The sequence below is a fragment of the Lepidochelys olivacea genome (genome assembly GCF_965140295.1).
Source record: "Lepidochelys olivacea isolate rLepOli2 genome assembly, chromosome: 9".
Taxonomy (NCBI): domain Eukaryota; kingdom Metazoa; phylum Chordata; order Testudines; family Cheloniidae; genus Lepidochelys; species Lepidochelys olivacea.
Genome location: NC_140419.1, coordinates 81,658,532 through 81,671,854, shown reverse-complemented (window position 1 = coordinate 81,671,854; position 13,323 = coordinate 81,658,532). Strand labels below are relative to the sequence as shown.

The 13,323-nt window shown below is 44.9% G+C and overlaps 1 protein-coding gene across 2 annotated transcripts in view; it reads right to left on the bottom strand.

Annotated features, from left to right (window-relative positions):
• Positions 1–13,323, bottom strand: part of LOC311525979 (vascular endothelial growth factor receptor kdr-like) — a 182,288-nt gene that overhangs the window by 115,436 nt on the left and 53,529 nt on the right. For both annotated transcript variants that reach the window (XM_084638534.1, XM_084638535.1), the window contains exons 2-3: positions 9,031–9,127; positions 4,554–4,777 (exon numbers count right to left, since the gene is read on the bottom strand). In XM_084638534.1, coding sequence (XP_084494660.1) covers positions 4,554–4,777; positions 9,031–9,127 — 321 coding nt within the window. The remainder of the gene's footprint in view (positions 1–4,553; positions 4,778–9,030; positions 9,128–13,323) is intronic.

Below are 13,323 nucleotides of genomic sequence, written 5' to 3'. Positions count from 1 at the left end.
CGGGCTCTGGCCTGGTGTGCACCGGGGGCAGGGCAGGCTCTCTGCTTGCCCTGCCCCTGCACCGCTCTGCTCCGGGAAGCGGCCGGGACCTGGGGAGAGAGGGGGCACAGGGGTCTGTGTGTTGCCCTGGCCGCGCCTCCAGGCACCACCCCCCACAGCTCCCATTGGCTGGGAACGAGGAACCATGCCCCTGAATGGTCACAAAGAGCCACGAAGAGATGCTATCCTAGACTAGACTGTTCTACTTAGTTCCCTACATGGCACTCATCCCTGTTGTGTCTAAGCTCTGATCTACACACCGCTTTTGTCCTGATTTAACTATTTCAGGTAGGGGGTGTGATTTCCCCCCCAAAAAATAATTAAATCAGTACTGTGCACACAGTTATCCTAGAATAGCATTTATTTGAATAAGCTATACTAGTATAAGGATCTTTATACTGAATCCACACTAGGTGGGTTGTACTGCTTTAACCACTGTATTAGCCTAGTTAAAAGCAATGTGATTTTGTGTGTGTGTGGACAAGACTCAAACAGCAATTTAGAGTTTGAATGAACGTTCCCAAACAGATGGGCAACAGACTATATTCAGGCTGATTTCAAAGGGTGTCCTTAAGTTTGGGATAAACACCTAAATTTCTCATTGGGGGCAGCATGACTTAGTGGAATAAGGATGGGGCTCCTGGATTCTATTCTAGGCTCTGATAGTGTGACCTTGGGTACCTTCCGTGACCTCTCTGCATCTCAATGCTTGTCTGCATCTGCAGTGCTGCTGAATCATGTTGAAACAGTTGCTATATTCCATGCCAGAGGCTGCCCCTTTACAAATGTTACACAACCTAGAGGCAAAGTGCTTAGAGACCCTGTCAGGATGCAAGACCCAATATTATTACTGTCATAGGGATGTCACAAAGCCCAGAATATTTACATTCTAACCCTTCGCTAACTTTTAGTTCCAGCAGAAGTTGTGGCATGTGACAGGACAAATAACAAAAGAAAACACCTGTTAATTTGCAGCTGCAGCTCGAAGCACAAAAGGCGTCAAGCAATCGTCCAGAATCAAGTTTCCAAGCCACCCCATCCAGCTGACAGTCGATGCCACTTTGAGAGACCAGGCACTAAGCTTGATCCCACCGCCACTGGGTCCTGTACAATCTGACTGATGTGCAAAGGTCAAGCCTCAGTTGCAATGGGAGGTGGGAGGGCTGCTAAATGCCAGATTCTCACAGCGATGTGAAACTCCACCAGGGAGGCTGTAAAAACAGATGCAAGCACAGGAAATAATAGCCAATAAGCAGGACTTCCGAGACAATCATGTTCTCATTTTGGTATCAAGCAGCAAGCCAGGAATGAGGGGAAAAATCCCATTCCCCTTCCTCTTTGGTGGTAATGGCTTTGTAATCTCAGCAGAACCTCCAGCCTCTGGGGTTTGTCTGACAGTTCTCACCCTACCTGGCTCAGTCTCACAAACATCCATGCTGCACACTACCCAGAGCTGATCCTTGTGAACTCAGTATGCCCCATCTGTGTGGCAGTAACAGGAAGCTTCATTCCTTTACTTTGAGGTAAGTGATGTTCTTCTAAATGTACATAATGGTGCCCAGATACCACAGGGACGATTGCCTAAGAAATGTATGTTATACTAAAGATGAGGATGATGATGATCCATGTGATGGGTGTCTGAACTATATAACATAGAGGGCCTCACTGACCATCCGCTTTCTTGGCCCAACAGCTATCCTGCCAGGGCAGGGCAAGACAGATAGATACTTCAGGAAGAAACGAAGTGTGCGTCTTCAGGTGGCACATATGCAGAGGTATGTAAAACAGCTAGTTTGCTGGGGGCTTGACCCCACACTCAGCCTGTCAGGCCATGCCCTAGAGGGAACCAGTGGTTGTTAGCTGAGCTACTTTTCAAGAGTTCTCTTCTGCACTAGATGGGAATCCCACTCCGCACTGATACCGTAGGGCCTGGAGAAGACTCTCTCAACACCCTTTCCTTGCCTCACTAGTGCATCTATGTAACATAGGGCATGAATTGTTCCATTCGCTCTATACTTTTACTTCACTTCACTTCCTTTTCATAGCACGGGTGGATTTCAGATGAGAATGGAGAGGAACCATGACCCAGGTGAACTAAATCTGACAGCGAGAAGATGTTTTTCAGTGATTTGGATATAACTGTCAACTAGCATTGATTTTATAGGGGTGCCAGGACAGCCAGTTTCAGCAGAGCGAGAGGCCAACCTGTAGTGTTTATAAATTAGCTGTGTGCTGATTGCTTCCATTGTAGGCAGGGCTTTAGAGCCTTAAATCTTTTCTTAAGGAAAGAGCTCAGGAGGTCCCACAAGATTTTCTGCTTGTGCTTCTGTCAAAGCAGTTCACATTAAATGTGGTCCCTGTAAGCCAGTGAGGGTACCGAGTCAGGACAGGGCATCGAGTTTCCAATAAAGTGCTTCCTGCACTTCAGCTATTGGGTTGGGTCAATACAGGCGCAGGCATCTGAGTAACGTGTAATCAGAAAAGGAAACAGGTCAGCACATGAATCAGTGCAGATAAAGTTCAGGGCATAGGCTAGCAAGGAAATAGAATTCCTGACTGAGCGGGAAGGGAAATACAAAGGGAAAAAGAAAATGGATACAGGAACTAACAAGTAACACTAGAAGCTAAATTCCAAGAGAAGGAGGGACTTACTGGGAAGGAAGAATAAAGATGGAAGATATCTATTTTAGTACAGAGAAGAGGGGAAAGAATTATCCAAATGAATCAAGCAGTTATATACCAAATGGTTGAGCAATTGGGTTTTGATGTCTCTGCATATTGTAACCTCTTTTGGACTGGAAATCATGCATTTTGGGACTTCTGGGTTTCATGAGAGTTAGAAACAATGCGAGATATAATCAGTCTTCTGCATGAATCTTTGTGGGAACTAAATGATAAATTAGTCTGTGCAAGTATCTGCATAAGTTCTCACTGATGTAAGGTACAAAAACAATACCATATAACTTATCTGACTAATCACAGCTTAGCAACTCTATTTGAATTTGGAATATCTAAGATCTGTAGACTAAAAAGTGAAGAATGGAATACGTTTGAGGAACTCATGATCTTCTTGTGGATATTCCACAAGCAGAAAAAGGCTAAATTAAATGAACACGGTATTCATTTTGAATTATTCACTTCACCATAGAGAAGAACATTGTTTTCTGTTGCACAGTCAGCATGCAGTTGCAGCTGAATCCACAAAGATACTGACCAACTTGAGCGAGTTCAGAGAAGAGCAAAGTTGAGCAGTGGGCTGAAAGGAATGACTTTTGAGAATTGGGGTGGGAGGCATAAGCTCTGTAAGAAACACACTGGAGTTTACAGCCAAGACATCCTGGCTGCAATCAAGGAATACCCTGCTGCAGCCTTGGGGCTGTGCTAGATAAACAGGAGAAAGAAGCTGAAGGAAAGAGGGAAGGGGAGGGTATTAGAGGCTTTGCTACGGGTTGCAGGCCCTAGCACACTCACCTGACCTCGGCCCTAGAGACTTTTGATTTTTAGATTGTGAATAGGTTTCTGTGAGACCTTATGACCCTTCCTGGATGCCTAAGGGGAAAGGGAGCCAGCCTACCTACCTCCTAGAATAATAACAGAACTAGGAACCCTGTTGTCTGGGTTTGTTTTGGAGGCCCTCTTAAATGGGACACTTTTAGTTGGTTGGTTTTGGCCTTCTACTTCTTAAATCCCATACTGAGAGATTTTCATAGCTACACTGGTATAACCTTGCTTAGCATATGTCTACACTGGAGGTAAGAGTCAGACTCCTAGCATGGGTAGATAGACTTGTACTAGTGGGGCTTGAGCTAGCATGCTCAAAATAGCAATGTAGATGCTGCTGTACCGGTGGAGACTGAGGCTAGCCACCCAAACTCGGACCCAGGGAGTCAGGTGTGTCTGTCTATTGGGGCATGGAGGCTCACTCCTAGCTGCAGTGTAGACATACCCAAGTGACGCCTAATTGGGGTGGAGGGCAAAGTTGTCTACAGATATCTCTTGGGGGTAAATAACTAGGAGGGAGAGGAATTATTTCAGGTGGCATAAGGGGGTTTCAGTGGAAGCAGCAGGATGAAATTAAGAAAGGAAACATTTTGGTTGAGTGTTAGGAAAAACTTCCTGCCTGTGAGCTGCACAGGGTGTGAAATAGTCTCTCAAAGGGAGCAGTGAAATGAGGGGTGAAAAAGAATTAGTACATCAGCTGGGACACATAAAACTAGACTGGACAATGCACTAATCCAGTCTAGGGATTGGACTAGATAGGTCTCTTCCATCTCTAACTTCTGATCCTGTGAAACCAGGAGGAATGAAAGTAAAAACAAAAAGTCAATAAAACCTCTTTAGAATATTCTGTTTCTATTTGCTCTGATGGTGGGTGGAAGGGTCAGGAGAGCTGTTAATGCATCTGAATTGGTTTGCCTGCCCATAATTAGCAGGGGTGTGTCCAACAATGGAATATTACTGACACCGCCAATGTGGTAACGTGGAGAGAAGATCTAGAAGGATAAAACTCTTACCTGTAACGAACACATACGTCTTGGCCATGAAGTCTTTGTTAGAAAGGAGGTGATTATAAACACAGGTGAAGTAACCGGTGTCGCTGGCTATGGCTTTGTTGATTGTGAGCCTGCTGCAGATCTGCTGTACGTTGTCTGAACACTGGTGCTCAGATATGTGCCACCTGTGTGGCACGTCTTTGTGTGGTTCATTTCCCCATAGCCAGGTCAAGGAGGCTGCTCCCCTGTCAACACAACACAAAATACAGATTCTGTCACGGCCTCTGGCATAATGAGTGGAATAATCTACATTTCTTAGGCCAGGTTCTCTGTGGCCAATGTCTGTGATTCCAGTTTTCATAAATGTGCCATGTGGTGAGGAATGATAACACTGTTTGTGATGTATTTTATGAGCTGTTAGCTTTTCCAGCACCTTGAGGGAGCTAAGGCTTACGATGCAGTTACCCTGCCCCCCTCCCTGTGGCACGGGACATTTCCTGAGAGAAGCAATAGCAAATGCAAGACCATTTCCTGCAGGCTGGAGGGACAATGTACTTTTCATTTTGAAGAAACAATGTGAACATGAGCTCATTTGAAGTGGCTACATTTATTGCTCTGAAAACTTTAGAAGGCATCAGATACATCTGTAAACTTCTCCTGAGTTAGGCTCTCTGCACATTTTACCAGTTAAGTTAAAATCTCTTTTTTTTCCTAACACTGGGGTTAAGGAAGGGAGAGAAGACCATTCATGTAACTCCACACCCCACGTTTTCTTTAATTAGCAGTGACTGCATCTTGATTTTTGTGGAGTGTCTGGAAGTAGTTGGATTTCAGATCTTGTAATATATGCTTGCGTAAGATACAGTATTTCTATTTGGCCCTTCACTGATCTCGGAACACAGGAGTTACCACAGCCTGGCAGATATACTATCTCTTCCATCTAATGTAGTGTCCTGTCTCTGATGTCTGATACATCCCACATTCTGCACTTAAATATCTAGGGCTATTAGGGCCGGATTCAATGAGTGTTTCCATTGACTTCAATTAGCTTTGGATCAGGTCTGTAATACAGTCCTGTCGCATAGGATGTGTAGAAGCGCACAGTTGCAGGGATAGATCCTGGAGGCATTGTGTCTCAAGGAGGCATTCCAGGAGCTGTGGAGGAGCAAAGGCCAGAGTGGCCCCTGCTACAGGATTCATGAGAGCAGTTCTGTTTGATCAGCATGGAGAGGGAGGAGTCATGGATCAAACCTTCTCCAGACTCCTGTGGAGAAGCTAGGGTCAGTGTTTAGTGCTAGTTTGAAGCATTTCTCTTTCTCCATGGGTGCAAGGACAGGATGGGGAGCTCTTTGTGCCTTTCCCCTCTCCTGGATGACTGCACCAGGCAAGACACAGTCTGGCCTTTAATTTTAAAAGGACACTGTTCACACTATCCTTACTCAGTGGACTGCCATTGACTTCAGGGGGACTGAGTAATGACCTCTGGCTTTTCACTACTGTGAGTAGTAATAGAGGGAGAACTCCAGGCAGGGCATATCCGTTCAGTGCAAAGGCACATGTGCTCCACAAGTATTGTTACTATATCCTGCTGTGAGTTCGTGTTAGCGAGCTGCTCTACAATCTTCCTCTGCGGGTCTGGGTCAGTTGCCTCGTATATGTGTAATGGGTGCCACAAGGGAGTGTGTGTCTGCCAGCAAGGTCCTGTTGCTCCTTAATACAAACATCCTCTTGGTTCTCAACTCTGTCCTTTGTTGCTTTCCTGAAGATGATGATGGAGTTGGGCTGAAATCTGGAGGCTATTCCCAGCATGTGGGTAAAGGAGAGTGCTGGGTAAACATGAAGCTATCCTCTCTGAGGGCAGCCTCACCCCCATCACTGGATGTACTGCACTGCACCACAGAGATGCTGAAACCCCAGCCTCATCCATCACACCAGCTTCCTGTATTTAAATGCCGAGAGGAAAGAGGCAAGGCAGACTTATTGTCCAGCCTTTTAGGGGGTGGTTCAAACTAAGAGCTCTTTTTCTGTGGAGGAATTCTCCATCCCCACCCCTTCTTCCCAGGCTCATGTCAGAACGACCACCCTTAGCAAAGGAGGGCCTCCCAGCAATGTCTGTCATTGCTCTGCCTCAAGGGGAACTGCAGAGCAACATGTGGTGCTCTGTCCCCTCATCTGCACTCACTACATTACACGGTCACTGGGGCACCTTTCCATTCCAATGGCAGAAGAGTAGAGTAATGCGTCCAAGGCTTAGAGGCAGCCTGGTTTAATGGTTGGAGCATGGGCCTAGGAGTCAGGAGACTTGTGTTCTAATCTTGGTTTAATGCTGATAATGGGGGGCAGTGAAAGGACCCACATAGAACAGAGGGAATTTCACTCTACTCTCAGTTCTGACAGCTATTGTGCAAATCATGCTTCTCTCTTTTGCCGCAATCCAAACCGTCCCAGCTCCCTTTAACGATAGGAATAAGTTCAGATGACATGTTTTAGACCAGTTCTTTAAACAGGGTTTTGTGTGTGTGCAAGACATGGCACTAGGCTAATTTACACCTGAGGACGTGATGAAAGTGTTCCAATGTTTAAGGCACATGAATCATGGGCAGAAGTTCCAGCGTTTGTACCTAGCTGTGGCAGAGACTGGTTGCTTTACCGTAGACAAGTAACTTAACTTCTCTGTGCCTTGGTTTTCCCCACGTGGATAGGGAGAATTACACTTTTCTACACCCAGGCGTGCCATGAGGACTTATGACTTAGTGGCTCTAAGGTAGTTTGAGCTTGCGGAGGCACTACAGAAGTGTAAAGCATGTTATTTATTTAGTCTTTCATCTGACAATACATGGATGAGGTGATAAATAAATTTAAAGAGCAACCAATTTAAAAAACAAAACTGAGAACCCACCTCTTTAATTAGCACCCGGGCACCTTGTAGAATTCACATCCACATAACACCGTGAAAAGAAATAATGCAGCTGGATATGAAAGGACAGTTTAAACTTTACAGTCATCACCAGTGTCCACAGCTTGCCAAGCTATAAATACTATCTTAAGGTTCTTTTGACCTCACAAGCCAGTACCAGCTGCAGGTATCAGGAAAGAATCTCCTTCAACTGTATAACAATTGAACAAATTAGTGAGTATTTGATGGGGGGGCGGGGGTGAGTGGATTTGCCGGAAGAAAGGGCAACACTGTTTTAAATGGACTGATTGGGACAAAATCAGAGGTGACACAAATATCAGTGTAAACTACAAGTTAGTAAATCAACGAAGTGGTAGAATGAATCTAAGCTAGTGTCATTCACATGCTGAAGGAGTGAGTTTGGGTTGGTGGCTGGCAAAACAACCAACAGGATGTGTCAGGTATAAAATAATGTATGTGTGTGTGTGTGTGTGAATGACTGTAAGCAGGGGTGTCTTTTTGTTGTGTGTTTGTACAGCACTTAGCACAATGGTCTATGATTGGGCTCCTAGGTGCTACAGCAATACAAATAATAAATAATTGTGTATGACTTGCTTTAATGTCAACCTTCTCACATGCTTATGCCAGGCTTTTAAATCTTCTCACACCCTTCTGCTGGGTGGTTATTTTTGCTACAAGCCTGTCCTCCTGTTGTGTAAATCACAATTACTTACCCTGATTTATACCACCCCCTCTGGGGCCTATCGTCTGATCCAGCGGGGCTAACCTTATGTTTTCACAAAGCTGAAAATTCCCCAACTCACTGTGTATTTACTACTCCGGTCATCTGCCAGTCAACTGCAAGAGAACACTTTACAACCCAGATTTGCCAAGGCTTATCTTCCTATGAATGCAAGTCTTGATCCCAAATTTGGCCCCTTCCCTGCAGGTTTTGCACACTGTGTCAGTGGGTGAAAAGTCTCCATAATTTATGACCAACAGTCTGCGTTTTATGAGGCCTGGCTATCTTTGATTTAAAGGATATGATCTATTCAAACACGAGGGGTCTTTAAATGTACATATGCTGGTTGCTGTTTATTTAATTGTCATCTTATAGGCTAGACAGCATTTGGGGTCAGCTTGTGTACACAGAGGGCTGATTACCAATTGTGGTCAACAAGTCTGTCACTTATTTACACACACGGAGTGAAATAGAGAATTTACACACAGCAGAACTGAACCTTAGCTAGGCAAATCCTTATCCTAATCCAAATCCAGTATCCGAAAATGAGTTTGTTTTTTTTGGTCTCCTGATATGATCCATCACTCACAAGACCATGGAAGTCTTTCCATGGACTTCAGTGGGAGTTCAACTGTGCCCATTTGCAACATAGAGGGTCCTATTGATCTGAAGAAGTTCTCTCCCCTCCATTCTATTAGACTAAATAAGATCCTACTCCACATGAAAATGCATGTCAGGGAAAAATATAGCAAAAGCTCCCCAGCTGCAGTTGAGGAGTACCCTTTTGATCCTGGGGTGGTTTTGTGCCCAGGCAGCCAATACATATCGGGGAAATCGGACACTGCTGGGGCAAACCTCACCTGCATGTTATGGCGAAGAAATCTCCTGCATTGATTACAATTTGATCTTCTGTAATGCTTAACTCTGGTTTCAGTAGCACTTCTTCCAGAGCAAGACCTGAGCCAAAATAAGGGAGAAAATACACAGTTAGGAATGTTTTCCAGGGGATACATTTATTAGAACAGACAATCGAATATGAGGGAGGCTTTCTGTAGTTCATATCTTTGGGGCCAAATTCTTCTTTCACTAAACTCATGTAACTCCACTGTAGCCAGGGGCTACATGAGGTTAAGAGAGAATGGAATTTGGCCCTTTTCCTTTCCAATGTTTATAATGTCTTCTCTAATGTCTGAAAATAACATTTCTTTCCCCACTTCTGTTTCATCTAGAGGTGGATCCACTCCATGTTACTCCCATTTTAGGCTAGACTAAGTCTATTCATTTCCATTACACTGACATAAAAGTGGAGTGCATGAGGCCCTCAGTGAATAATTCAAGTTGTTGCAGGAGACCATACATTTTAAGTGTATGGTTTCCTTTAATGAACGACATACGTGGGGAAAATTTCTGGGGAGCAACTGCCTTCCCTTTATAAGTCTGCAATATCCAGCATATTGAAAAACAACAATGACAAAACCTGCAGTATTCCTGAGTAATAGCCACAAATACGGCAGTGACACTTGCTTTGTTTGGGGACATTATTGTTGCAGAGTATAGCGCTGTTTCATAAGGCAAATTTACAGCCGTGTTTGTGGTCCTAACACCAATGTCAGTCTGTCACATGGCTGGTGTGGAAAACTCTCTCCATAGGGCAGTCATCAGCTTTTACTGCATGCTATCCTGACCTTCAAATTCCCTAGGGCTCTCTAATAACCGGCAGTGAGGATGCTAAGAGTATGTTTTATTTTGCCCCCTGTGACGAAGTTCCTCCTCTACCTTGGTGGGTCTTGCGCTTGTTGGCCGATTTGCTCGCCTCGGAGATTCATGGCAGCCCTCAGTTTGGCTGTTTTCGTGAACCCACAGTCCAGGTCAACTCCTCCTGTGTCTGACCAGGAGCTGGGAGGTTTGGGGGGAACCTAGGCCCGCCCTCTACTCCAGGTTCCAGCCCAGGACCCTGTGGAATGCAGCTGTCTAGAGTGCCTCCTGGAACAGCTATGCGACAGCTACAACTCCCTGGGCTACTTCCCCATGGCCTCCTCCCAACACCTTCTTTATCCTCACCATAGGACCTTCCTCCTGGTGTCTGATAATGCTTGTACTGCTCAGTCCTCCAACAGTCCGCGTTCTCACTCTCAGCTCCTCACACACGCACCACAAACTGAAGTGAGGTCCTTTTTAAACTCAGGTGCCCTGATTAGCCTGCCTTAATTGATTCTAGCAGCTTCTTGATCAGCTGCAGGTGTTCTAATCAGGCTGTCTGTCTTAATTGTTTCCAGAAGGTTCCTGATTGTTCTGAAACCTTCCCTGTTACCTTACCCAGGGAAAAGGGACCTACTTAACCTGGGGCTAATACATCTGCCTTCTATCACTCTCCTGTAGCCATCTGGCCCGACCCTGTCACACCCCACATTATTAGTAAATCATACTTAGCATTTTCCAAAGGTAGATCTCAAAGCAGTTCACACAGATTGGTTAACATGTTATCCTGGTTTTACAGATGGGGAAATGGAGGCACAGAAAGGTGAAGTGACTTTGCCATGGTCACACAGTGAGTCACTGGCAGAGCACAGAGAAAAACCCATGTTTGCTGATGCCCACAATGGTGCCCTCTGTCCATTATGCACTGCTGCTCCTCTCTTTGGCAGAATTTGCCATTCGACTGAACTCTTAAAGTGGTCCTGTCAACTGATTTCAAGGTCCAAAGGTTAGATTTTGTTTTAAAAGGGTTTTATGAGACATAGCCTAGATTGAAATGTATGTATTCATGGTAGAGTTCAATAAATGTAAACATCACCCTCCTCTGCTATGAAGCCAAACACAGCTGCAGAAAGTGAAACTGACAAGAAACAAAAGTGAAACTGGCCAGAGCAGTTGTCTTGCTCACACTGAGGGAAGAGTAATCAGTACAACCACAAATATGCTTCGATTTGTTTCTCATTTTCCAGAGCTATGACATTAAAGTCTTATGTTTTCTTTCCCTGTATGCACTTCAAATCTTCATCTTCTCCCTCACATTGAACTTGTTAAGCCAGAAATCCTTAGCTTGACTTATAACAAAGGCATTTTACTCAGCAGTGTAGCGATGTTAACATATTGAACAAAGAGAAACAGAGCTTTCAGATGGATGAAAAAGTGCTTTCCCTCCTGCCACTCCCAAATTTCTCTTTTAAAAAATTCATGTGAAATGGTCTCGGCCCTGCACGTTCCTTCCGCGAAAAGTGACTCACTCCCATGTACAGCAGACTGGCTTCTTTCGTGAGCTATTCAAATTCCCGTCAGAAACTCAGCAGAGGCTAGCTAATACCTGAGAGCTCCAGCCTTCTAAAAACGTTGCTTTCTAAAGACGGCGCCACTCAAAAACATTTTGCGAGAAACCCTCAGCAGGTGATACCAACTCTCTTCCTGAACTGCAAGCTCCCTCTCAGATGAGACATTAAACCAAGGTCTTGACCACTTGTTGTCATTAGAGATCCCATGGCACTTGTTGTATGACGACTGATATTATATAAGCTCCAGGGTCCTGGCCAAATTCCAGATTTTGCATTCTACCCTGTAGTTTCAATTTCACTTATTCTTCACTTCTTTATTTGAAAATTGTTACAGCAGGTGATGTCATGGGTGCACAGTAACTGCTGGGTTTCTAACATGTCCTTTGCATAACCACACCCACCTATGTAACTTGACACCTATTGTTACAAATCTACTTTTCAGCTACTTCAGTTCCTCTAAGACAACACATTTATCTTTTCAATAACAACTGGTTCCTGTAACAACCTGTCAGTGGCCAGTAGATTTGGAAATATTTTTCAGTTTGTCATTTAATTAGCCAACTGAGCTTTATTTGAGTCCTGTGTGTATCTAGCTGGTTTTCTCAGGATATAGCCGCTAATGTGACTTGGGCTAGCTACATGGTGCTACTTGGCAATACTGGGTATGTAACCAGCCGACTGCGACCCGACATCGTCGTGACCGACACGGAAAAGAAGAAGATCCTCATGGTGGATGTCAGGGTGCCATTCGAAAACAGGTCACTGGCTTTCCACAACGCCCGAGCTCGTAAGGTGTTGAAATACACCCCACTGGTCGACTCCCTGAGAGCCCAGGGCTCCGAGGTCCAGATCCACACCCTGATCATGGGAGCCCTGGGCGCCTGGGACCCTCACAATGGGCCGGTGCTGAGAGTGTGCGGAGTCGGTCAATGCTACGCCCGGCTCATGCGATAGCTCATGGTGTCTGACCCCATCAGGTGGTCAAGAGACATAGACCCGGAACACATCATGGGACACCGTCAATACCAGATCAAGTAATCGAGACCGCTGGTCAAGGAAATAACCCACTTCCTTCCTTCCCTGACAAACCAATGGACGCACCCCACCCATGTCCTTATTCACTACACCAATACTGACTTGGACTCTTAATACATTCTATGGGTGGTGTACCTGAGATCACTTATCCACTGATGTTTTAAAAACTCCCGCACGCCAATCTGGGTCTATGCTAGATATGTACTATGTATGTATCTTGTGAACCTTGTAACCGATACTTGTAATCCCTCATAACCCAAGCCTGACCCCAGATGTACAATACCTTCCCTCTTAACTTCTGTAAATTTGACTTTAAACATTAACTTTAAGAAAATTTTTAATTCTTCACTTGGTCCCTCTGGTTCCTGCAGGGCTAACGTGGATCTTAAGTGGTGTATTATGCTGGCTTTGTGCACAAGACTGAATTTCATCTTTAATGAGTGAATGCAGCATTGTTGCACTGGCTCTGTAGTGCCATACCATCAGCACGTTCTTGGCTGGCACTCGCTGATTAGATCTGAGCTGCTGTTGTTACTGGTGAGCAAGGCAGTTGTGAGGTTTTCATAATACTTGAAAATGTTTTTGCAAAAGACAAACGTGTTTTTCAATTACAGTGTTTATGTGGCTGAGCTACCTCTTTCACAGCGTTTGTTTTGGCTTCAGGAAGCCAAAGAACAGAATAAACAAAATGTAATTTCAATGCTTTTCTCCCCCATGCAGAGGGGGAAAATCCTTACCACACATACACTTCATGACTGCAGCCAGGGAACAGGACGGGTATTATAAACACAGCGTGTGCCTTCTCCTACTTGCCAAAGCCATATTAGAGAGTGGACAGAAAAAAAAATC